General features: G+C 42.9%; 1 protein-coding gene across 2 annotated transcripts; it reads left to right on the top strand.

Moving 5' to 3' along the window:
• The first annotated feature begins 425 nt into the window (after positions 1 to 425).
• TEX55 (testis expressed 55) lies at positions 426 to 9,485 on the top strand. 2 transcript variants are annotated; one of them, XM_081909451.1, is made up of 4 exons: positions 426 to 602; positions 3,617 to 4,155; positions 8,461 to 8,523; positions 9,308 to 9,373. In XM_081909451.1, the coding sequence occupies exons 1-3, from the start codon at positions 555 to 557 to the stop codon at positions 8,504 to 8,506; spliced, it is 633 nt and encodes a 210-aa protein (XP_081765577.1). In that variant the 5' UTR covers positions 426 to 554; the 3' UTR covers positions 8,507 to 8,523; positions 9,308 to 9,373. The 2 variants fall into 2 exon arrangements, with proteins under 2 accessions (XP_081765577.1, XP_081765576.1); XM_081909450.1 differs by having other exon boundaries at positions 429 to 602; positions 3,617 to 4,192; positions 9,308 to 9,485.
• Positions 9,486 to 26,119: the final 16,634 nt, after the last annotated feature.

Raw genomic sequence — 26,119 nt, forward strand, 5'->3', positions numbered from 1 at the left:
TTTTTACTTGGCTAACAGACAAATATTAAAAAGTTAATAGCAAGTGCTCAAATTACAGGGGAGCGTGGGGGGGACCCCTTTCTATTTTGCTCTGTCCTCCCTAGCTATTTATTTTTTTTAGCACTCCTATACTGCAGAGGGTTGGACTAGGTCTCTTCCAATTCTACAATTCTAGGATGAAGCGGGAGGGCAGTGCTTGGAGGATGGTCGAAAATGGGTAAGGTTTCAGGGACGAACTAACTCCCAGTCTACCAGGGCAGCGAGCGCACTTCCACCCTCAAAAAATATGGCCACCCTGGGTACCAACTGCCCGGTCCCCAATCAGCTGGCCCGCTCGGAATGCCCGCGCCTCCCTTCCGCGCTCGCGCGCTCTCCCATTGGCCGGCACGAGCGCGCAACCGAAAGGCCGAGGGGAGGGGAGGGGCGTGAGCAGCGCTTGGGGCGGTTGCCATGGTAGCTACGGCGCTCCCTCCGCTGCCCGTAGGGGACAGAACGCGTAAGGAGCGCACGGAGCACGCCGAGCAGCAAAGGATGCGACGCGCCTTGGCTCCAAGATGGCAGAGCGAGGGCCGGAGCAGGAGCAGGGCTCGCCGGAGGGGCAGGTGAGGGCGGCAGCCGGAAGCGCGGGAGGAAGGGAAACAGGAGCAGCCTGGAGAGGCCCCCTCCCCAAATGTGACCGGTGGATGGATTGACGTGCTCCGTTTACAAAATTCCCTGGGCTGCTTTGCTTACAAGGAGCGTAACATTGGCAAAGCTGCCTTTCTCCGCTGTCCAATATTCAGACACACTCGCCTCCTGGGTGGCCCCCATCCACACCTGCTCCGTGGTAGCTCAAGGGTCTGCAGTAGCCTCCTCACCCCAATAACTTATCAGTATTTCACAGGTGAAATGTTGGGGAAGGGGTCACTTTCCACCCCCTCCTTCCGTCTCCAAGGCTGGTCCTCCCTCCAGATGTTGAGGGACTACAGAACCCATCATCCCTGAGCGCTTGTCATTCTGACAGGGGCTGATAGGAATTGTAGTCCCAACAACTTTTGGAGAGGGCGCAGAGTCCCCTTCTTCCCCCATGGCCTCTTTTTTGCCCACTGGCGGTTGTATGCTAGATTGATGCTCTTAACAGCCCTTTACTGTTTTGGACCTCATGTGTTGGCTAACTTTCTGTTAACAGTGTGGCTCTCTCCAGCCACTAAATCTTACAGAGCAAGTTGCATTTACTCAGAAGTAAGCCCACAGAGCTAGCTCCTGGGGCAAATGCACATAGGACTGCAGCGTTAAAAAGGCAGGAAATGTTAGACTGAAAAGACGACCGCTGTGCATGATTTAAAGCACGCTGTTAATAGAATGCTTAATCTCACAGTAGCTTCGGTTGCCCAGTGTTTGTTTCTTTAATTCATTTTACCCTGCCTTTGCTGGAGCTTGGGAAGCATGCATGTCACCCTTTCCCCCAGCTGTGGAGAGGACAAGAGGTTTGTTGAGAAAATGTGTGAAGTGGGTTAGGCTAAGAGAGAACTGCTCACCCGCAGTGATCCAGCGAGCTTCAGCACTGAATAAGGTATTAACTGGAGCAGCTGGGATGAGGATGGATATAATTCAGTGCAATGTTAATGTTTTGAGCAGGTATCTGTATATTTACATGGATGTGCACTTGAGTTAAGATGCATTTATGTACTTCTCTCCCTTGTTTTGTCTTTGTTGTTCATGTGTGAACACACTATAAGCGTTATGAGTTATTTCCATTGAAGTCTGGGAGACTGCGCAGAGTAGTAAGTAACTCCTCCAGCCAAGCCACACCTCTGAGTCAGCTCTGTAAGAGCTGGCTTCCTGCATCATAGCATTTTCTCTTAAAAGGGCCACATGTCAGATATTTAACTGATAATAGAAGAGGAAGTGTTGTCATTTGATGCTGTCATTTAGGGCTTTGAAATGTCCCCCCCCCCGGTCTGTGCAGGGTTAGCTCCTGTGCATTTGGGCTGCAATCTTATGCACATTGGCCCAATTGAAATTACAGAGGGAATTACTTCTGAATAGACATGCATAGGATTGCTCCGTAAACATATTTTTCCAGGGCCATTGAATGACTGATAAAGGGTCTCCAGTATTTCTTACCTTGGGTATTTGGATCCAGCATGCCTCTTTCCAAACTGATGAAAGTCGATTGCCGTACTCTATGCTTGACAGCCAACAAGGATCTTCTGTCTTTCATCCTTTAGCTTTACTGTCTCTGCCTTTTTTATTGTGCTCTGTGACAGGTTCTTAGTGATAATATACCAAAAACTAATAAACTGGGAGACAGGTTTGTGCTATTCCAAAATGAACACACAAACCTACAGTTTTGTCTCTCAGCCTGTTCCAGCCTTTCACACCTCACCTGCTCCTATCAGCTTGCTCCAACTCTGTAGTTCCCCAGTATCAAGCTTCCCGTATTGCGAACCCCTGACACTAAAATGGCACATACACACCCCTTTCTGCTAGCAGAGACCACCTTTGTCTTCCAATGTTTAAAGCAACAGGTACCTATCTGGGTGTGTTGGAAATAACCCTTGAATATGTTGCATTGAACATAGCAACACAAAATCTTAAGAGATACAGATTCAGGTAGGTAGCCGTGTTGGTCTGACGCAGTTGAAATATATATATATATATATAAAGAAAAAAATCCAGTAGCACCTTAGAGACCAACTTTGTTCTTGGTATAAGCTTTCATGTGCATGCACACTTCTTCAGATACACTGAAACAGAAGTCACCAGACCCTTATATATCGTGGGAGGGTGGGGTGGGGTTTTTCTCAGGAGGGTAGTAGGAGATGGGTAATTGACTCAATGGGTGTGGAAAACCTGTTGACGACTGTTGTTGTTGTTGTTTAGTCATTTAGTCGTGTCCGACTCTTCGTGATCCAGTGGACCAGAGCATGCCAGGCACTCCTGTCTTCCACTGCCATTGGTCAAACTCATGCTGGTAGTTGACGACTGTTAACGACTGCAATTAGTCCTACAGGAAAAAGCAAGGGATAGCATGCAGATGATTAGCATATGTAATGAGACAGGAATCCAATATCTCTATTAAGACCAGGTCTCTCCGTAGTTTTCAGTTTAGTGATAAGTTGTAATTCAGCAACTTCTCTTTCAAGTCTATTTCTGAAATTCTTTTGTAGTAAGACAGCTGCTTTGAGATCCTGTATTGAATGTCTTGGGAGACTGAAGTGTTCTCCTACTGGCTTCTCTGTCTTATGATTCCTGATGTCAGATTTATGTCCTTTTATCCTTTGATAGGGTTTGGCCTGTTTGTCCAATATAGAGTCTTGAAGGGCACTGCTGGCATCATCAGTGCTGGCCTTTCTCCTTCACCTGTGCATATATTTGGCTTTCATGTAAAGGGACTTTATGTGTGTACAGCAGTTCATGTGTGGAGCCCCTTCACACACTGGCCAAATGAAGTGTGTGGCAGTTTGGCAGCTGTGCTTATTGGCAAGGGAAAGGATTAACCTTCTCAGTCCCACAACTCTTCACATGTTTTTTTTTGCCCAAGGGTAGGATTACGTCTAAGGCCTACAGAGTGCAAGAACTATGCATGTGCCTCTTTTCTGCATGGTAACTTCTTGCTTGTTATGTATTGTAGCTACAGCCAGAAAGAGTTCTGATTACTGAGGGGCAGGAGCACCCTGAATCACCAGAATCTATTGCTGAACCACAAAAGAGAAAACCCCAAATTCTTGAAGTGGTATTGTCCATGGATGAGACTCAGGAACCTATCATGGAGGAAACACCAAAACCTATCGTAGAGGAAGCACCTGAGCCTATCGCGGAGATAGCAGCAGAATCTGACATGAGCAAGGCACCAGAAATTGCCACGGTGGAGACACCAGAACCAACCCGCCCAGCATTTCATCCTGTTTCCTCTTTGGAAGGTCTTGGCTCTATACTCACTCAGCAACATAAGAGAGGAATTGTGTTTCCACATGGTTTGGTCAGATCGGCAGAAGGCATCGTGATCTCTGAAGAATTGGTGCCCCAACAAGTACCGTCTCAGGAAATGGTGCCTCAACAAGTAGAACCTCCAATAATAGAAGAGCAGCCTCACCCAACAATTGTTCCTTCTGTGGACTTCTCCGAGGAGATGCCTGTTGTGTATCAAGATCCCTTTGAAGTTTCACTTAGGTACATGGAGAAGCATAATATTCTGCAGATATTTCAGGTGAACCATTCCCTTTTTGCCTTTTCTGTCAAAGCTGCCTTCACTTAGGCAAAAGCGTGTACAGTGGCTGTTCTGAACCAACCCAGCCAGTGCCTTTATACACAGTGGTTTGAGGGAATCTCTTAGCATTTGGGGGACATTACTAGCCCTGGGATGCGGGTGGCACTGTGGGTTAAACCACAGAGCCTAGGACTTGCTGATCAGAAGGTCAGCAGTTCGAATCTCCACAACGGGGTGAGTTCCTGTTGTTCGGTCCCTGCTCCTGCCAACCTAGCAGTTTGAAAGCACATCAAAGTGCAAGTAGATAAATAGGTACTGCTCCGGCGGGAAGGTAAACAGCGTTTCTGTGTGCTGCTCTGGTTCGCCATGACCCGGAAGCTATACGCCGGCTCCCTCGGCCAATAAAGCGAGATGAGCGCCCCAACTCCAGAGTCGGTCACGACTGGACCTAATGGTCAGGGGTCCCTTTAGCTTTACCTTACTAGCCCATATCCTATTTTGAGAGTACTCTGCATTATATTCCAGCCACAAGAATGATTGTGGAAGGCTTTTGTCCCATAGATGCCTAACTGGGCTTTCTCAAGAGAATAAAGCTTCACATAGTGTCCCCTTCACATAGTGTCCCTCTCAAGATCTCTGAGATCTATTCCTTGTCTTTAGGACATCTGAGATCTAGTCTCTGCCTTTAGGAATATAGTGATGGAGCATCTAGCTCAATGTTTCCCAAACTTGGGTATCCAGCTGTTTTTGGACTACAACTCCCATCATCCCTACATAACAAGACCAGTGGTCAGAGATGATGGGAATTGTAGTCTGAAAGCAGCTGGAGACCAGTGTTAGGGAAACACTGATCTAGCCCTTCAGCTGTTGTTGGACTTCAGCCACGATCAGCTCCAGCCAGCATGGCTAATGGTCAGGGATGATGGGAGTAGTAGCCCAGCAACCTCTTGGCTGTTCTTGACCTTGCCATTTGTGGTTTCCTTCCAGTGGGACCCGGAATATTGGTGGTGTTACATTCCTAGTTGCAGTACCACATTCTGCTGCAGGGGTGGGGAAACTATGGCCCTCAGGATGTTGCTTGGTTACAGCTCTTATCATCCTGGACCTTTGGCCATGCTAGCCAGGGCTGATGGGACTTGGAGATGAGCAGCATCTGGAGGGCCATGAGTTCTTAGCCTGCTATACTGCAACACACACACACACACAGTGAATCTTACAAATTTGTCCCTGTGAATTCACATAGGAAGATACTTTTAAAATTTATAGGAATGGAACACATTCCAGTGGTGAGACGGGGGTTGCTGCCTCTCAGAAAAGAATATAAAGTCTACCTTGTTGCATGAGTGCACATTTTTCCTTACACTTCTCTGTATAGGGGCATCTCTCTGTGTCTCTTTTCCTTCCTATTTTGGTGGTTTAGTAGTCCTGGTGCTGTTGCTTTTAAATGCAGTTGTGGTTGTTTTTTTTTTAATTTAAAAAGAAAAATGAAGAGATTGACCTAGAAACCATTCTGTACATCAGTTCAAAACAGTATGCCAAGTACAATAATTGGATTAGTTGCATCACAAAGAAATACAACGGTATCAATTGTACTAAATCTAATTCAACGTTTCTTTATTTTTAAATTCTTGGTTGACTTTCCTGAGAGCAACCCAAAGGTAACATACAGTGATACAAGACATAGAAGACCCACATTACAACATACAATAATACAAATGATAAAACACAGAGAAAAATAATCCAAACAGCAAAAAAAGCCCCAAATACAACTATGCCAGGCATTGCAATAATCCTAGATGGCAGCAAACCAAAACCCAAACAAGCCTTTTCAGAATAAAACGCCTGAAGTGTTGGCCTGCAATGAAAAGAACCAAATGGGAAAAGAGGAGTAATGCAAGTTAAAGATGCTCTGTTCTCAAAAGCAAAGCATGCACATTTGTGAAAACTGAAATATATTTTTGAAATGTAGTTGTTCCCAGCCTAGTTTTCTTTGCAGAAATTCATATTCCTGTTCTCCAACTTTCCCTTTCAAAACAAAACAGCATTATCAATTTTTAATGTCATCAAATGGTTTAGAAAATCCAACAACCGTATTTGGTAAGTTGGTAATTTATGGTCCAAAGCATTGTCCATAACCCCCTTTTTAGAACACTATCCTTGAATATCAATTTTAAATACAAAAAAAAAAAAATGAGAAAGATGCCCAGTTGCACTTCAGCTGTGGTATCTGCACCATTGGACACAAATCAGTCAAAAGTGTCCAGATATCATTGCGCCTGCCAAGAATGGCATCTTTCCACCCATTCCTGTTGCATTGAATGTAGCATATGGGCTCCTTGATGAATCATTTTGAAAGGCTCAGAGTTTGCATACACCGGATTTATTTTTGCTTATGGGCCTGTGATCTTGGTTAGTTCACTCAGTATAAACCCAAGTTCAGACATAACAGGGGACTCTGGTTTAATATAAGCCACCAGTGAAGCACTAACAGAGGAGGAATGTGCGAGCCTAGCACTTTGGAAAACAGTGACAAGAGCAGGGAAAGGAAAGGAGGAAGAAACCACAGGGCAGTGCCATTAATAATCACTGAACTGGTCTAGGACATATTTTCCCAGATTCATAAACCATGTCAGAAAAGATGATCCAAACCAGCTCAGTGACTGTGTACTGTATCCAGATAAGCTCTATTTGGAGTAGACCCACTGAAATGAAGGCACTTAAGTTAGTCATGCCCATTAATTTCAGTAGGTCTACTATGAGTATAACTGATATTGGATACAACCCATAGCACTGGGTTTGGTTTTTTTTGGCCCTTGCAACTTTGGATTGTTGTTGTTTTTATGCTATTGCTATGATGGTTATATCTGGTCTGTTTGTTTGTTTGATTGATAGTTGTTTTTCTAAAGTTGTAAGTCACTCTGGGGACCCTTGGAGTTGAAGATGCAGGATAAAAATAACTTAATAGATAATTACAGGCAGTTAGTTATATATTAATATATTTCAACTTCCAAGTGCAATGTGCTTATCATTATTGCTTGATATATTGCTTTTCTAAATATTCATCTACTTAAACAATTGTGCAATTGAGGAAAGCAGTTGAAATTTGAAATAATCTGAAATGAATCGTGTAGATTTCTAAATACTGTGTTATTTTATCTATCTTTCTAAATAAATAAATTGCTCAATAAACAAATCTTATATTGGGCCTGTAATAGATGCACTTTGTAACTTGCAGCTTGCAGTTTTCATAGAATCATAGAACTGTAGAGTTGGAAGGGACCTCCAGGGCCATCTAGTCCAACCCCCTGCAATGCAGGAATCTCAACTAAGGCATCCATGACAGATGGCCATTCAACCTTTGCTTAAAAACCTCCAAGGAAGGAGAGTCCTCAACTTCCAAAGGGAGTTTTGTTCCACTGTGAAACAGCTCTTACTGTCAGAAAGTTTTTCTGATGTTTAGTTGGAATCTCCTTTCTTACAACTTGAATCCATTGGTTCGAGTCCTACCCTCTGGAGCAGAAAACAAGTTTACTCCATCTTCCATGTGGCAGCCCTTTAGATAGCTGAAGATGCCTATTATATCTCCTCTCAGTCTCCTCTTTACCAGAAGAGGAGCCCAGAACTGTGGCGCCCAGAACTGGACACTGTACTCCAGGTGTAGTCTGACCAAGGCAGAATAGAGTGGGACTATTAGTTCCCTTGATCTGGGCACTATACTTCTGTTGGTACAGGCTAGAATAGTATTAGCTTATTATTATTATTATTATTATTATTATTATTATTATTATTATTATTATTATTTTGCAGCTGCATCATACTGCTGACTCATGTTAAGCTTGTGGTCCACTAAGACCCCTAGATCTTTTTTTACATGTACTACTGGCAAGCCATGTGTCCCCCATCTTATATTGGTGCAGCTGGTTCTTCTTGCCTAAGTGCAGAACCTTAACATTTGTCCCAGCTGAGTTTCATTTTGTTGGTTTGAGCTTAGTTCTCCAATCTGTTAATGTGGGAGTGTGTGAACATTTCAGGTTATCAAGCATATGTGTTAGAGCACCCGGGATTTTGCTGTACAGTAGACATTTTTCAGGAAAGGTAAAATGACACATCATGTCTGTATTTGTAAATAATACATATTATGTATATCCCATACCTTTCCCATCCTGAAAAGAAGACAAGCCATTCTTGCCTCTGGCAATATAATTTTGTATCTTTCTATTGTTTGCCTTCGGGAAAGGAGTATAATGACTTCTGTCTTTCTCACTCAGGAGATCACTGAAAATCTGGTGTATGAGAAGCCTGAGAGGCCATTAGAATTCATGTTGAGACAGGTATGTCGTCCCTGCAAGGCACACACTGCTTGACTGTTATGCTTCTCTGAAGAAGCAGAAAAGGGGCATTGGAGCTGAGAAATATATTTTTCTTGCTTTAGGCGGGGAAAAGAGAGCGGGCAGTTACAGAAAATGAGAGCCATAACACCCTAGTGCTTATAAGTACAGAATTATGTTCTGGAAGGAAAAGGCACTGGGGGATGGAAGATGCTATAGAAGACTTACCAGATGCCCCTCAGTTTAAAGAAGAGATGACTTCCTCTTTTAGTAAGATGGGCAGCTCAGTAGCAGAGCATCTACTTTGCATGCAGATGGTCTCGGGTTCAATCCCCAGCATCTCCTGGTAGGGCTGGGAGAAATCCCTGCCTCAGTCCCTGCAGAGCTGCCACCATTCAGGGTAGACAACACACAGGTGATCCTGCAAGCTTGGTGAAACTTCCACGGAAGATGGCAGTATCTAAATATACTATGCAAAACCACCTCCGCCACCAGCTCCCCTCGCGTTGTGCTTAGGTTTGGAGAGGTGAATCTTGCCTGGACTGCGACAGAGAGAAAGAGCGAGTTAAATTTCCCAGAGATTTAAATGGCCAAGGCTCCCCCCAGCAGTTATTATGCGCATAACAAACATGGGCATTTGTTTTCATTCACATCTGATTTGGCCGTCAGTTGAGGATTGGGGTTAAAGATGTATATTTTTAATTTAAAAATAATTAACATGCAGCAAGTCGCTAATACACTGACTGATGCTCTCTGGATTCGTTTTTGCTTTTCGCTGCTTCCTTAGGTTCAGAATATGATAAGGAAGCAGGCGTCTGAGAGACATAAAAATGACGACGAGCCGGTGTAAAAGATGAAGACCCAAAGGTCAATGAGCTGTTCTTGGACGCTGCCCTAGGTGGAACAAGTTCCAGTGCTGCCCTCCCACATGCTCTGTCTATGCAAATTCTATAGATTTGAATGCTGTCAGTGGTAGCTGATTTCTTCCAGTGTGGGTACTGTGCTGGGTGATCTAGGACGATAGGAAGTACATAGTTGCACTGGAGCGCAGAATGTCACATGCCTTTTAGGAAGCCACCAAGGTACTTGCCATCCAGTAATAAGGCAGTAATCCTAAAACACACTGACTGTCAAAGTAAGAGCTGATCTACATATCCTGCAGAATTAGATCATGCTGTCTTTGCTGGATTGGTCCATCTCAGATTGCAAGGGGGGGGTACATTTTGAATGTGTTCCCATGGTGGGAACTTTCTGCACATAGCTAAGGTTTGAAGAAGAATTCTGCTTTGGTAGTCTTTGCCCTGTGAGACCAGTTCCATATGTACAAATACAATTTTTTACCACCGTACAGGAGCTTTCAGGTACATGATCCATCACTTGCAGACCAAAGTAGTACACTCTGGGGAAAATTGTATCACGTGATGCAGCCGCATGTGTCAATCAACTGGAATATTTGTGAGTAAATAGTCTTAGGGTCAGTATGCAAGTCTCTCAACTGTCAAGCAACGTGGTTTCCTCATATTTAACTTAGTTAGATAACAGTAATAAAAATTTTTTTGGGGGGGAATATCTAGTAATGATGGTGATGAGACTACACTTAACTGAATTGTGAATTGTGATAACTTGGGGTGAAGCATTAATAATTTTAAACCAGCCTTAACTAAATATGAATTAATGTATAGGTGTTAGAACGTATCTAGAATTCTGCTTGTTAGAAAAACAATTTAATGCTGGCGCCCCCCCCCCCAATTACCTTGGGCACCTATGCAACTAACCAAGCTTACAATGCTTTTTCTGATGTCAGTTGTTGAAAAAAACTGAATTTAAAACTGATGGATTCTTATAGTTGCCTAATTTGTAATATGTCCCCCATTCTGGAGATTAAAGAGAGGGCAGTGTCTGTTGGTTCTTTGCAGTAATTGGACTCAGAATTGGTGGCGTGTTGCTATAGTAGCCAAGATAACTGTTTTTCTGAAGTGGTCTCTTCGAATTACATAATTCTCTCTCAGTTCTGTAATTAGCAAGAGCCTATTGCCCTCCAACCATTGTTGGCCTCCATCTCCCATCAGCCCCAGCCAGCATGACAAAGGATGGATGGGAGCTGCATCTGAATGGCCACAGGATCCCCACTTCTGCCTAGCTTAATGTTTGCATATTCTGAATCCATAGGAATTCAGTTTAATCCAAGGTACTCCATTTCCTGCTTCTGCTGATGGGATTCATGCTTCAGAGAGACCTGTTTAGTTATTTGCTGATGGGGGGGGGAGAGAGATTATTTCCCTATGTTCTCACAATGTACAGGAACCAAACAACATATTCAGATTTATTTGTTGTTAGCTTTTAGGTCAAGAATTGATGGGTGGTCTTTGCTATAAAAAAAATAAAGATTTCTAAGCAATTTTCATCTATGTGCAACTACTGATCATGTGCAAGGCAAAGGCTCTGATTCCATTTAATAAATTTATTTTGCTCAGTTACCTTCTGTGTTTTATGCATTCGGTTCAATGTCCGATGCTTGTAAGATTCCCAGGTCCAAATCTTGAAAGCTCTTTTATACCTAACAGGTTGCAACCCACAGAACATCCATATACCTTTTTAATCCCCCAGTGCAGTGAGAGACAAGGCTGCTATGGCTTCTTCTGGCCACTGTAACCCTGGTCCTACTGTCTGTCCCTGTCTTTGCATGGCACGTGCAAGTGTGTCTGAGAGAAAGTCAGGTGTGGGCAGCCACTATATATTGTCTCCTGATGGATTGGAAGCTACCCAAGGTCCATATGTGTTTCCCGGATTGCATCCTGGCTACCAAAGTAGTTCTGGAACATTAAGACAATATACAGCATGGTTGTATCCATGGGCAGAGCTCAAACACTCACTGCCCTTCACCCCCAGTACAGAGAGATGCAGTAAATGTCCTGCTTGCTGCAACAGACAGCAGAATAAGATGGCAAATGGACCATTTAAGTACTATTATCATTATAATTACATTAATATCCTGCCTTTCTTCCAAGGAGCTCAAGTTGGGTTCTCCCCTCTCCTCATTATTTTCTTACAAGAATCCAAGGTAGATCAGGCTGAGAGACAGTGACTGTCCAAAGATCAGAAGATTTGCTTCATGGCTGAGTGAGGGGGCACTGCTCCTGCCTGCTATCTCACTCATCAAAAACCCTTGAAGTTGCAGGCAGAATCTCTTGTGTATGGACCAGACAATGCTTAGCATCACTGCAAACACTAATAGCAACCTCATTTCCCCAAGAATTAAGTTTGCTTAAGTAGCCAAAATGGCACCACCTTTGTCCAAGAACGAGGTAACACCAGACTTGAGGAGGCCTGAGATTTGCGAAGTTTCAAAAAATAAAATTTTCAGGGGGCTGAGGAGAAAACATTGTCGGTTAACCCCAGCCCTCCCCCTAAAACAAGCACAGCTCAACAAGGACTAAGCATTCTTAGTGACAACAGAATGCTGACTGACTTGGGAAGGAATAGGAATGGATGGTGGTAAAGAAAGCAATGGAATGAGATAGCTGGGATCCTGAACGAGTTGTAGATCCCGTGCATATTCAACACTTAAGAAACAAAGGTGTAATGTTAGCATTTTTATTTGTGACCACTAGGTAGCAGCAAGAGGTTGCAGAGTCCTCTTACTAATTGGTAGTGTGACTATAAGGTACATAAACTAATGTGGCAGTTAACAAGGTCACACATGCTGAAAAGCTGGCATGCCATAGGGAAACACCTTCCTGGAAATGTGGTTACTTCCTTTCAGTCTAAAATACAGGCATCCTCCAAGGCTTAGGAACCGTACAGCTGCAAAAACATAGTGTTGATGTCCCCGCTTTTTTAAAAATAATATTTTTATTAGGTTTTTCATTTTATACTTTGTCACATGTCAACGAAATCAAAACATCACTTACATCTTTGCTCACCCTGAGCCTCGACTTCCCCCCTCCCACTCCCTGGCTTTCTTAGGTATACACTTTTGTCTTAGCATTCCTATCTCACCCGACTTACCTTGTTTTTATCCTTAAAGAAATTTACCGTACTTCTGTGTTTGTAAACCAGTTCCACATATCAACATTACATAAGTAAAACCTGCAAATCCTCAAATTCAAGGAACTGGATTTCATAGTAGCATTTTCTCTTCTGTCAGTTTCAAAAGCTTTGAATTGCCATTTCTCCTCTGGCCATCCTTCTGAGACTGAAAAAGCTCTAGGCACCAGCAGAAGGAACCCCAAACTATTATAAAGTTACTTATTCAAGGTATAGATATTATACACACCATGTTATTTTTCTAGGAAAAGCGATGCCAGAACTCACCATGAACACCTCCCTTATTCTCTTAGAATGGCAATGGCAGCTGCCTGAGAGGTGTTGGAACTGAGTTCAGGTGAGTTCTGACTGAAAGAAAAGCCCTGTACATATGATAGATTTATAATTACAGTACAGTGGTAACTCGGGTTACATACGCTTCGGGTTACATACGCTTCAGGTTACAGACTCCGCTAACCCAGAAATAGTACCCCCCCGGGTTAAGAACTTTGCTTCAGGGTGAGAACAGAAATTGCACAGCGGCAGTGCAGCAGCAGTGGGAGGCCCCATTAGCTAAAGTGGTACCTCAGGTTAAGAACAGTTTCAGGTTAAGAATGGACCTCCGGAACGAATTAAGTACTTAACCCGAGGTATCACTGTATAGATCAGGAGTCATGCAACATGGTGCCCTCTAGATGTTGTTGGACTACAACTCCCATCAGCCGCAGCCAATGGTAAGGAAAAGATGGGGGTTGGGTATTTATAATAATCCATGAAGGGTTTTTTAGTTTGATGCCTAGTTGTGTCTATCCACTTGTGAAATGGGACCTGACCTTCCTCCCCTGCCCTCTGAACTCTCATCTACCAAATCTGTTAGAGAGGTTTGGGGAATAACATTGGATACCACTCCTTGTTTTTATATGTGGTTTGGTGCAGGTATGTTTAAGACATTTTTAATTAAAAAGGAAACCAGCACTTGGAATTTAGCTCCAAAACACTCTGGCAATATACAGAGCTCATTCATCTAGAACTCATGTTACATGATACCCCGCTGCCAATGTCCATTTCAGGTAATCATCACTGAATGTCCCTGGGTCCATAGGTTCCACATTCCACCCCTCTGGACAAGTACAAAAATAGGGGTGGGCTTGGCCAGTTCTCACCATTTATGAAAATCACCTGATCAGCTTCGATTTTTAAAATTGTCTTGAGGTGTGTGCCCAATGTGAAGTCATCACAAAACACTCTATTTTAATTAGCTTTAGTTAATTTTAACAGGATCATGCCCAGCTTTTTTGGGGGGGGGGAGTTGCCAGTATGTTGTTCTTGAAAGTTTATTTTTTAAATATTTTGTATATATTATTTGCCACATGAAGAATGCAAAAAGTCAAGGTGAAACAAACTGCAAATAATATGCAGGTTTTGCTTTGAAGTAAACTGGATAGGATTGACTTCTGAGTAAACATGAATTGGATCAGGTTCAAAGTAATTTCTTCTTCTTCTTCTTCTTCTTCTTCTTCTTCTTCTTCTTCTTCTTCTTCTCTCTCTCCTTCCTTTCCCCTCCCTCCCTTCTCTTTGCTACCCTTCCCACTTTACTCAGAAGCCACCCTGCTGCAGTGTTCCCTTGGGTTTACTCCTAAGTAGATATGTCATAGCTCCCCTAATCATCTGCCTCTCTAAATATGTTTTTAATAGCCCCACTCCAGCTAACCAAGCTGCAATCCATAGCACCATTTACTTAGGAGTAAGTCCCACTGAATACAGTAGGGCCTTACTTCTGAGCAGGAACAAGTTACAATTTGTCCTGTCAATAACTGCCTTGCAAGACAAGCCTTAAAGCAAATTGCCTTTTGTACATTGTATGCTTTGAAACTGAAGTCTGATACTTCAGCCCGATAATTTTGTACCTTTGGCATATTCCCTCCTTTTCTGATTCCAGGCCTGGCCTACACACACACATACACACACGTAAAAACTAGGGCATGCAAGTTTGGGTTTATGATTTCTTCTTGAGCATCAAAGTGGGTGGTGCTGTAGTTAAGACTGCTTGACTGGGCCTTAGGAGAACAGGGTTCAAATCCCAACTCAGCCATACAATGCACACCTCTGGGTGTGTCTTACCATGCCCACTGACACCAATGTTCATGTAAGGCTGTCATGCTTTGCCTATTGACTCCTATATTCCTTTGGGTGTGTCGTGTCATGTCCCTTGGCTCCTATGCCATATTTAGGGGATTCCAATTTCTCTCACAGATCTACAATTCCCAGAGTGGTTTAACCATCTCCCTTGCCAGAGAACTTTGGGAATTGTAGTTCTGAGATGAATAAGGACCTCTTAACCACTCTCAGCACTCTTAACAAACAATAGTTCCCAGGATTCTTTGAGGCAAAACAACAGCTGCCTAAAGTAGTGTGATATCTTGCCCTGGTATCTACTGATGAAGGCAGGTAATAAACACTATCATCATCATCATCATCATCATCATCATCATCAATATTAAAGCCCTCTCCTTGTCCTCTTGAGGTTTGCCAGCTTCCGTGTAGGAAAGCTCCATGCTACTTACGTATCCTTCCGTGCTCTGTGGCATCCTGGTCCAGCTTTGGCATGGCTAGGTCTTGGCAAGACTGATCATGGCCATTTTAAAGAAGCAGGTATCATAACAACCACCTGGCCTGGAAATACATGAATCCCAGTGGTCCCCCACATCCAGAAAGCCATCTGCTTGCTACACTTTAGGCAAAAGTTTCTGAACTGCCTTCAAGGGTAGCCCCATGTACAGCAGACAAGAGTAGTCAAGTTGAAGTGCTGCATCACAGGATCAGCCAGTGCAGATAACATGTGCCTATAGCCACCAGTCTTAATCTGGCCAACCAGGAGGATGTCCAGATCCAGGAGCACTCCTAAGCTACAAATGCCACAATAATGCCACAATAAATCCTTAAGATGGCACATGATTCTTCATTCCTTTTCTTAACAGTCTTCTGCATAATTTCTCTTGAGAGAAGGTTGTTATTTGGCAGGGTCCACATCTAGCTAGCGCCAGTAAAACATGGCCCTGCAGCAGCAGCAGCTGCTTAAAATGCGTCGGCGTATTATGCAGGCATTGAAAAAAAATGATTAATTATAATGACTATCATTTCAAAGTCACTGAAAATGGGTGATGCTATCTCCTGTTTCTCCTATTGTAGGAATACCAACTAGCAACCCATCCTTAGTTGTCTCTCAGACTGAGAGAAGCAATTCAGGGGAAGAACACTGCCAAGTTCACTCACCCGATGTGGGGAAGTGTAGTATTCAAATTGACTGCAGGATAAATTTCTAGTCTCCTCTGTTGCTTTTCTCCTTTTCTCTTACCCTCATCTACCTTACTATCTTCTGCCTCATCTGTGCCACATCTTCCACACAACCAGTCAAATCTGTTTTGACCTATGCCCTGCATCACATCATGTATTATCTGTATCATTATCATGGTCTCTATCGGTAGGTTTAGCTAGATAAATGGAAACGTGAAACAAGGGTAGAAGAGTGTGCTGATCTGTTTGTTGTTCAGGGGATCCTGAAAGGTAAGTTTCCTACTTTGGTGTAACTCGTGTCAAGTTATTCTGTAACCAACCTGCCAATCACTCTGGATGGTATTGCTTGAAGCTGAAGTTCCACACATAGTTTTTTTTAGCTGCAAATTGTGTATGTTACTCAGATAGCCATGTGAGTGGGCTGGGCAGGCATAGATCTACATGTCTGGCAATCAACCACCTTTGTGGATGGATACATTACTTTTTGACACTCATTGAAAGTTATTTTTGAGAGTGTCATGACTAAGTTGGCACAGCACACCAGCATCAAGCATGCTGTGCTCAGATCACTGGTTCATAGGGCGAGGCCTACCCTATGAAACCAATGTGCTGCGCATGCCAGAAAAACCACTTTCTCCCTCTCTGCTTGTGCCTAATTGTCTGTAATCCTAAAACCCTTTCAAATCCACTGTCATTCATAGTAAGAGGTGATCTACACATACAGCAGAATGAAATCATGCTGTCTTTTTTGGATTAGCCCAGTTCAGAGTACAAGCAGAGGCATACATTTTGAAAGCCCTCCCTGTACATAGATTGGATTGCCCCATTTCAGCTTGCATAATTGCCTGCCTACTTTTCTGTGTTTTCATAGCACCTGACAGAAAAGTGGGGGCAGGGGGAATGGGAAAGAAATGCAGCCTATGAGGTTGGAGTCAACTGATTGACAGTCAAAAGCCTTTGTCAAGATGAAGGGCCTTTTACCACACCTTTCATTCATCTTCATAAAACAGGACTGTTGTCTCTGATGTAGGCAGTATGCCTCCAAAGGCATCACAACTGGGGAGTGTGCTCTTTCAGGCTCCCCAGAGGCAATTGGCCTCTACACATACAGTTGCACACATGAAGGCCCATCTCTGTAGATGTTTACACTATAGAGAGGGCCAGCATCTTGGACGGACTTAAAAGATGAATAGACAAAGCATTTGATTCGATGACTTCTGTGGCCCTGAAGGTCCTTGCTTATAGGGCCTGAAACTTATGGATGTCTACTGTTTTCCTAGTTTACTGCAGAGACAGGTTTAGGGCAGTGCAACTGGTTTTCCCGCACTGGTGCCAAGCTGAAATTTGAAAGACCAGAGTCTGTTTACCATATGGGTGTGAAGATTACTTAAAAAAAGGGAAAAATTCCTTCCAGTAGCACCTTAAAGACCAACTAAGTTAGTTCTTGGTATGAGCTTTCGTGTGCATGCACACTTCTTCAGATACACTGAAACAGAAGTTACCAGAACTTCTGTTTCAGTGTATCTGAAGAAGTGTGCATGCACATGAAAGCTCATACCAAGAACTAACTTAGTTGGTCTTTAAGGTGCTACTGGAAGGAATTTTTTTTGTTTTGACTATGGCAGACCAACACGGCTACCTATCTGTAACTTAAAAAAAGGAAATTGACTCAGAATTCACCCAACCAAATTATGGACGAATTTTCTAAAGGGACTTCACTCCTCATTTCTAGCTTTGTGCTCAGGCACGGAATGCTTCAGCAGGTCCATGGCCTAATCATACACAGTATGAGGGGAGAGAGAGTGTCACGACTAAGTTCGTGCAGCACGCAAACCTCAGGTGTGTTCTGCTCAAGTCATTGGCTCATAGGGCGACGCCTGCCCCATGAAACCAATGAGCCCTGGGCAAAATATGTCACTCTCTTTCTCTCCATATGTCTAACTGCTTGACTACTTGTGTGTTTTCATAGCACCTGACAGAAAAGAACAGGCGTGGAAAAGGGAGGGGAGGGAATGCAGAAATAGACCTGTGAGGGACATACTAGCCAAGCTTGAGAAATTGCCTCCAGGCATGATTAGCGTTATGATTATCTAAAGCTAAGTTTTGAGGTTGGGCAGCATCAAGAGCCGCCACAAGCTCTATGAATAAAACGGTCATCTTTCACAGCCGGTTTTAGAAATCTCAGACAACCCTTTCACAATCTCTATCAGGGTAGGAGGAGCACAGGGACATAGGAACTGCTTCATATATCCAAGTGAGGTCATGGGCCCATCTAATTTAGTATTGCCAACAACACTGACTGGCCTCCTCAAGGTTTCAGGCAAGGGCCTCTTTCAGCCCTCCTAGAGATGCCAGGAGCTGCAGCTTAGCACAGGGGACCTGTATTTTTATGGTCCTCATAAGGTCTTGTGATGCCAACATGGTCCTCCTATTTGGGTGTTCGTCCTTTTGTAAAACAATATTTTCCTTTAGAACTGGGTGTGCAGAGCTGAAGTCACCCTCTACTCTCTGGGTAGCTTCATTTTGCTGCCACCCGTTTCCTTATTGCAGGGAATAATTGTACATCTGTTCATATTGTTGCATGCACACACACCATTCTCAGAGGACTGAGAGACTCCAGGGATTCCAGCGCATCCCCTAGGTCTGGTTTCCTTGGAATGAAGGTCAATAAAGACTGTGGTGTTGTAAATATATGAACTATTTGAAAAGCAATTGTAATGAACAGATTACGCTAGTAGGGCTTCAAGAAGTTCTGTAAGGAGGACTATTTGAAATATTACAAAAAAGACTATGAAGAGAACTATTAGTTAATGATAATGAAGAGTAATAGAGAAATTAAGAAATGCAGAATAAGTGATAAAGAACAGAAAATCATCAGAGGTGGTTGATGGAAGTCTAAAACATTGCATTGTATAAGATAAGAAGTTATGTTAAATGATTGTTGGAAAAGATATGTTAAAAAACCAATAAAATGTGTGTGTGTGTGTGTGTGTGTGTGTGTGTGTGTACATACTGTGGTGTCTTTAGGATATATGGTTTTATTTACACATATATACAACGTGAGAGTAGGGTGGAAGGGCTCACAGCATGAATACTGCAGCAGACCTGTCTCAGAGATGGAAAGAAAATACAGTTCCTACCAAGGAAGAATGGCAGATAAAACTGATGGACTATGCTGAAATGGCAAAACTGACCGGAAGAATTAGGAACCAGGAAGAATCAAATTTTAATAAGGAATGGAGAATGTGTATAATGTATCTGGAAAAATATTGTAAACAATTAAAATCATTAGTAGGATTGATATGATACTTGTAGTTAAAAAGCTGAATTATGGATTATTTTAAAGATTTGACAAAATTGGAGTAATAGAGGAGATGCAGGAGAAAATTTTTGGCATAAGGATCCACAAAAGGTGAGGAGGGAAGTCAAAGGTGATTTATAGATTATACTTTAATTGGTTTCAGCACAGAGCAAGCCAAACCTCTGTGTCTCAAGCTTTCAGCACCAGCCAAAACACTCTCTCTCTCTCTCTCTCTCTCTCTCTCTCTCTCTCTCTCTCTCTCTCTCTCTCTCTCTCACACACACACACACACACACACACACACAGTCCCTCTTGGCATATTGTTCTCTATTCTAGGATGAGGTGGCATCCAGCCAGGTGAGATGGGGGAAGTCCTACCCATTTGTCTCTATGGCAACCTCTTTGGACATGTAAATGGCAGCACTTAAGTGGGCAGCTAAGGCCGTTATCTTACAAATAAATGATCCAGCAGGTTCAGCAGGTTTCCTCTTACAGATTCTAACCTCACAGTTACAAGTCACAGGTTTGGAAGGAAGCCACGGCTATCACCCAGGCTGATACCCCTATAATGCAGTTGCTGTGTGCACAGGCCTGTTGGAGATACATCTAGCCACTCTAGTGCTTTGAGACTGTTCATACAACTTCTTCTCCTGGGACATCATCTACTGTACTCACCTTGATCCTACTATCCAACTATTTGATAGTAGCCCCTTGCAGGAATCATGGCTAAAACCTACATACAAGTAGGTACAATGGGGACGAGCACACAAAGCTCCACCCCATTTCCAACCCATGCTGGATCAGGGTCAGAAATCGTGCATGGATCCTCCAGGAATAGGAGTCAACTGACAGTCATACTCTACGAATTTGGGAGTGATGAGTATGAAGCTCAGTGCACTCTTCCTGCTCACATGTAGATTTTTATGAACAAGACTATTCTATTTTTAATATTGTATCATATATGTATGGACACCTTTGCCACCTGGAATAATTTTATACTTAGATGAAGAAGTGAAATCTATCACAATATCTATTGGCAATAAAACTCTAGATATGGAAGAAGGATCATTGTGATTACACCACTGTAATGTAACCTGAGATGATATGTTGCACTGAAGCTTTTCCTTGATAGCCACTTTGTGACTTTCATTTTCTGCTGCTGAACTAGATTTACCTGTAGGGAAGAGATAACATATGTGTCACCCAGGATATTTTTCAGTTTATCTTTTTACCGGCAGCATCATACCCTGCATTGCTTGGGAATTATGGGGGGGTGGAGGAAATCAGTGCAGTTATGAAAGGTTCGGTCCACCATTCAAAATGGCATCCAAACATATCCAAACATAAGTGGAAACCTTGTGCTTGATATCAGGGGCCATCATGCAAGAATTTGGTTATGAAATCTGAAGAAGTGTTCAAGTGCATTGCTCACAAACATTTCAAAATGCAAAGCAGAATATATTTTATTTTTATTGTTTGATAATTGTTCTATATTGTTATTTTGTTTGCAGAATAAATACAGTGGCACCTTGGGTTAAGTACTTAATTCGTTCCGGAGGTCCGTTCTTAACCTGAAGCACCACTTTAACTAATGGGGCCTCCCGCTGCCGCCGCGTCACCACCGTGTGATTTCTGTTCTCATCCTGAAGCAAAGTTCTTAACCCAAGGTACTATTTCTGGGTTAGCAGAGTCTGTAATCTGAAGAGTATGTAACCTGAAGCGTATGTAACCCGAGGTACCACTGTATATAACAAAATCTGAAATAGGTTGGAGTCAACTGACAGTTAACAGCCTTGATCAAGATCAAGGGTCTTTTACCACACTTTTTATTCATCTCCATAAAACAGGATATTTGTCTCTGATGGAGGGAGGTCACATATTACTTACATCTACACAAAACCCAGTCAGTGAAGTAAGAGTTTCTTTTCTGAAGTGACAGGTGATGCTCAGCTGCAGGAATATGCATACCTGAAGGTGTTCAAAACACAAACTAACAAAACAAGGGGACACAGAAAACTTCCAATTGAAGGAGATGTTTGTTGAAGGTGGGGGAATGATGTCTTTTTTAAAACACAAGGGGCCCGTGGCCCATCTAGTCCAGCATCTTGTTCTCACAGTGGCCAACCAGTTGCCTATGGGAATCCGGAAGCAGCACTCCCCAGTTATAGTTCCCAGCTACTGGCATTCGGAGGCATACTGCCTACAAGACTGAAGATGGAACATAGCCAACCAAGTAACTGGTTCAAGTAAGGAAGCCATTCCACAGATATCCTTGCTCAAAAGTAAATCCTATTGAATTCAATTGGGCTTACTACCAGCCATGTAAGTACTCTTTACAGTCCTGTTTAGGGAAGTTTTTAATGTTTAATGCTGTATTGTGTTTTTAACATTCGGTTGGGAGCCACCCAAATTATTATTATTATTATTATTATTATTATTATTATTATTATTAGTTTGGACTGCAGCCTTAGGGAATGAGTAGTTAAAAAGGGGCCATAGCTCAGTGGTATATCTAAGTGGGTGAATAGTGGGAAGGATAGATGTCATTCACAATGTCCCGGTTTCTATCCTTGACATTTCCAGTTTAAAATGTATTAGGTGAGCAGCAGATGTGAAAACCTCTGCTTGAAATCTGCTGCCAGTAGACAATATGGGGCTTGGTGGACAAGAAATCCGATGCCATATAAGATGGCTCGCGATGAATATGGCTGATTTATTTGGCATATGTTTTCATAGCTAGCAGCCGACAGACTGTATTAGAGACACATAAAATGGGATAGCAAGGCTGCTTCCCTCTCTTAAGCAAAAGTAATTTTTAAAAACCACCGCTTGCTTTGTAAACCTGGGCTTCTCCATTCATCACACTGCCTGCTTGTCAAGCCAGTTTGGCAGAACACGCTCTCTTGCCAAGGAGCACTGGCAGCTGAAGAGCAAATTCCATTCCATCTTCCACACCCTGCTCCGCTCTGCTCATGGAGGGGATTAATTCTGAAAACCATCTAAAACCACTTGAATATTATTAGACCAGCAGCGAATCCTGAGAATTAGCAAGGATTCCTTTTTGTATTGGCAATCAAACCACATAGTCATCATGATTCACTGCCTCAGAATCAATGAAGTGACCAATGACTGGTAGTATCAGCACTGCGGGGCCAAGTTAGTCACATACTTGGACTCTCAACCACTCCCTTCGCCTGGGGTTCAGAAGCCATATTTGTGCATCAGCTGGATCCTTAAAAGTTGGTGATTTCACCTGTTTTGCAGGGGGAAGTTTGCATTCAATCAGATATACTACTTGAGATATTGTTTGTTGAACTGTGGCAACTGAATTCCAAGAGATGAATCCATGGAGAGCTATCAATGGCTACTAGCCATAATGGCTATATTCCACCTCCACTGCCTCTGAATACCAGTTACTGGGAATTGCAGGTGAGAAAAGTGCTATTGCACTCAGGTCCTGCTTTTGGACTTCCTATGGGCATCAAATTGACCACTGTGGGAACAGGATGCTGGGCTAGATGGACTTTGGCCAGACTCAACAAGGTCTTATATGTGCTTCACATAGATGCTGGTAGCTGTACAGCTGAATTTTGCATTAAACCAGGTTTCCTCAACCTCGGCTCTCCAGATGTTTTGAGACTACAATTCCCATCATCCCTGACCACTGGTCCTGCTAGCTAGGGATCATGGGAGTTGTGCGCCAAAAACATCTGGAGGAAGCCTGCATTAAACAAGCCAACAAACCTGAAAGGGGAATTGATGAGCTGAAACATGCGCAATTCAACAGGCAGTTATCACCGGTCCCCCATCTATGCTGATCAGAACGCAATAAAAAGGTTTAACCCCCAAAGAGGATTCTTAAAATTAACATTTCTGGTAAACTTTCTCTGAATGGCATTTAGTACGAGTGAACATTATAAGAGGATCTTAATCTTGTCTGTGCTCCGTTTGCTTTAACTTTTATTTCTTAAAGTCAATATTTTAAGCAAACATTATAGGAGGATCTTAGCCATGGGTAAAGTGCATTGCTGGTTAATTTAGCACTATATTAAGTGTCAAGACTCTGTTTTAATTCTAGTAGAAAAGGACTCTGATCTGGTAGCAACCTTAGTTTAGCCTCTGGTCTAAAATCATCTTACATGGCTGCCACATGTCACATAGCAGCTGCTATTTATATTTCCTCCTTCATCACAATTTCTCTACAATATACATTGCATGGAGAATCAGAGCAGCATTGCCAACTTTCCCCCCCAGCAGAGGTTGTGAGCCTTTAATACCCATGCTTCATATCAAACAGAAATTTAGCAGGTAAAACTTTGCACAGATGGCAAAGAGGGTTCCTGCCAGAAAAAGTTGGCAACCTTCCCTTGCCCCATTTACCTACCTGGCTATCCCTTTCATATAAGGAAACCATATCTGCTTGTAGATTAAGAATTGCATCCAACATAGTGTAATGATTTCTGCCTGTACAACAGGACTGCACCATTCTCCCCAAATCTGTTCCTTAGAGTTCCTCCAACGCTCTGGAGAAAATGGGGGAGTATGGGTGTGGGAAAAGGGAGAGGAGACCCACGGCACAGGTGGAAGTCCTTGGGCCAGCAGGACAACTATGTTAGATATGGCCCTATGTCCTGAGTGTGCAGATGTTCACATAATCTACACAAAGTTTTCTTGCGCAGAAATGATATTATCAGCCTCTGTACCATGGCTTTTAACAGCCAGTGTGGCAGGAGTCAGTGTGATATAGTGGTTTGACTGTCGGACTAGGACCTGGGCGACCAGGGTTCATATCCCCATATAAAGCTCACCCAATGACCTTGGGCCATCAGTCCCTCACTCTCAGCCTAAGCTAGCTCACATGTTTTTGCAAGAATGAAAAGAGGAAGGCAGAGGACTAGTTACACCATCTTGAGCAACTTGGATGAAAGGTGGAATATAAATGTAAGAAGCTAATAAAATAAAATTGATCAGCAGATGTTATTTTATTTTATTTATTTAACTTATTAGTCACTTGTCACCAAGAAGCTGCACAAGTAACTTAAAGAAAAATATACACTACATAATACCATGGCAGGGGAAAGGGAGAATTAGATAATACACAAATATTTCATATAACATAGCATTTATGGAAAAACCAAGCCAACACAATATAAATAGCAGCAAACATAATTAACAATACTCAAATGCTACAGTGATACTTCCAACCACTAACTAGAAAATAAACAAAAACCATTCACATTAAACCAACCATTTCCTCCCTTAATCTCTCCATCCCACCCTCCCACCCAGAAGTGTGGTGTCACAGCCAGCTGTAGCAAATCAGCGGTAGGTAGGTCCAGTGCTATCCAGGGATGGCTCAGTCTCTCTCTTCTCTTGTCAGCAGGGGAGCGGCAGTTAGTAGAACATGCTACTCCCCATGCTGTAAGAAAACATCATATGCCAATTTCTCAGGTGCAGCACCAGACAGCTGGTGCCTCTGAGCAATTGCCAATGGTCTGAGTCTTCAGAAGGGCTCCCCACCAAACTTGCTGCCAATACCAAATGCTACCCAGGTTTCAGTGACCACCCAAGCACCAGAGACCGGGCAGCTGTGAAGAAATTCAGGCCACTGAAACAATCATATGACTCATCTCCAAAATAAAGGCATTTGGAGGGAAGGAATTAAGTTTCCCCATTCTCTTGCTGCTTTTTATGGAGAGTCACCATATTAGTTATTTGACATTTGGGGGGTAGCCCCCCGGCAGGCTCCATTTGCTGCCCAGGTGTCCCTTTTTGGTTCTAGTCCTGTTGGCACTCACAGCCTGAGTTTGCTATTAGAAGAAATGATGTTGGAACATATATTCTTATCTCCTTGCATTGAGGGGTTAAAGGTGGAAAGGGAAGAAGAGATTGATTGGTGGTGATTGGAAATCCCTGCTCCCTATTCATGATTCTGCAGTAGAAGAATATCTCTTCACCATAACTTAGTGGTAATTCTTCCTCTTGACCCTGTAGTAAAATAGTAATTGAAAGGTTATCTCCACTATAAAGTATAGTCCTTTTAATGATGGAAGCAGGAGAAAAAGGTATTCAGGCAATGCTTAACCCAATTGCTCATTAATACAGGAAAGGCTTCAATCCTAAACATAATGACTATGGAACAAGCCCTGCTAGAGACATTGTGGCTTCTAAGAAAACATTGTGCTGGAAGTGACTTTAAACACAGTTCTTTATATTCGGCATTTATTGCATTTATTCCCTGCTTCCTTCAACCACCTCTGCTGAATTTCTGAGTGACTGCCATTCTCATGGCACAGGAGCCTGCCGGGGGGCGGGGGGGCGGGAGGGGGGGTAGACCACATAGCCATTTTCAGGCATCCATTTGAATGATTATTAACAAGTTAACAGACTCTAATGAGAGGTTATGGACTCTCCTTCCTTGGAAGGTTTTTAGGCAGAGGTTGGATGGCCACCTGTCATGTACAATCTAGGTGAGATTCCTGCATTGTAGGGGGCTGAACTACAGTAGATTACCCTCGGGGTACTTTCCAACTTTACAATTCTATGATTCTGAGTTATGATACAGGATTTTATTTCGTTACGACCTGTTCTTTCGGAACCTCGACAGTCTCACCTCTCCCCAATTGGACCTTATTGCTCACACTGCAACTACAAATCCAAGGACTTTGTTTATATAAAGCCTAAACATATCTGAATTGTGTCAGGACAAATAGAACTGGAGAGAGAGAACTTCAGCTGAGATACATGAACATTTTGAAGGAGGTAGGGAGACGAAATCTTAAACACAATTTTTTATAATCATCTTGCCTGTAGGCAAAACGCATTTTTAAAATTCTGCTTTCTTATCTCTTCCACTACGATGTCCACTTTTTTCTTCATGTACGCTTAGTAACAATGTTAACATCCCTTTGCACGTCTTTGTACATTATTTTTATTTGCCTATCCACTTTAAAGATTGCACATGGATGAGTCACCTGG

The sequence above is a fragment of the Podarcis melisellensis genome, assembly GCF_964234715.1.
Source record: "Podarcis melisellensis genome assembly, chromosome: 4".
Classification (NCBI taxonomy): domain Eukaryota; kingdom Metazoa; phylum Chordata; class Lepidosauria; order Squamata; family Lacertidae; genus Podarcis; species Podarcis melisellensis.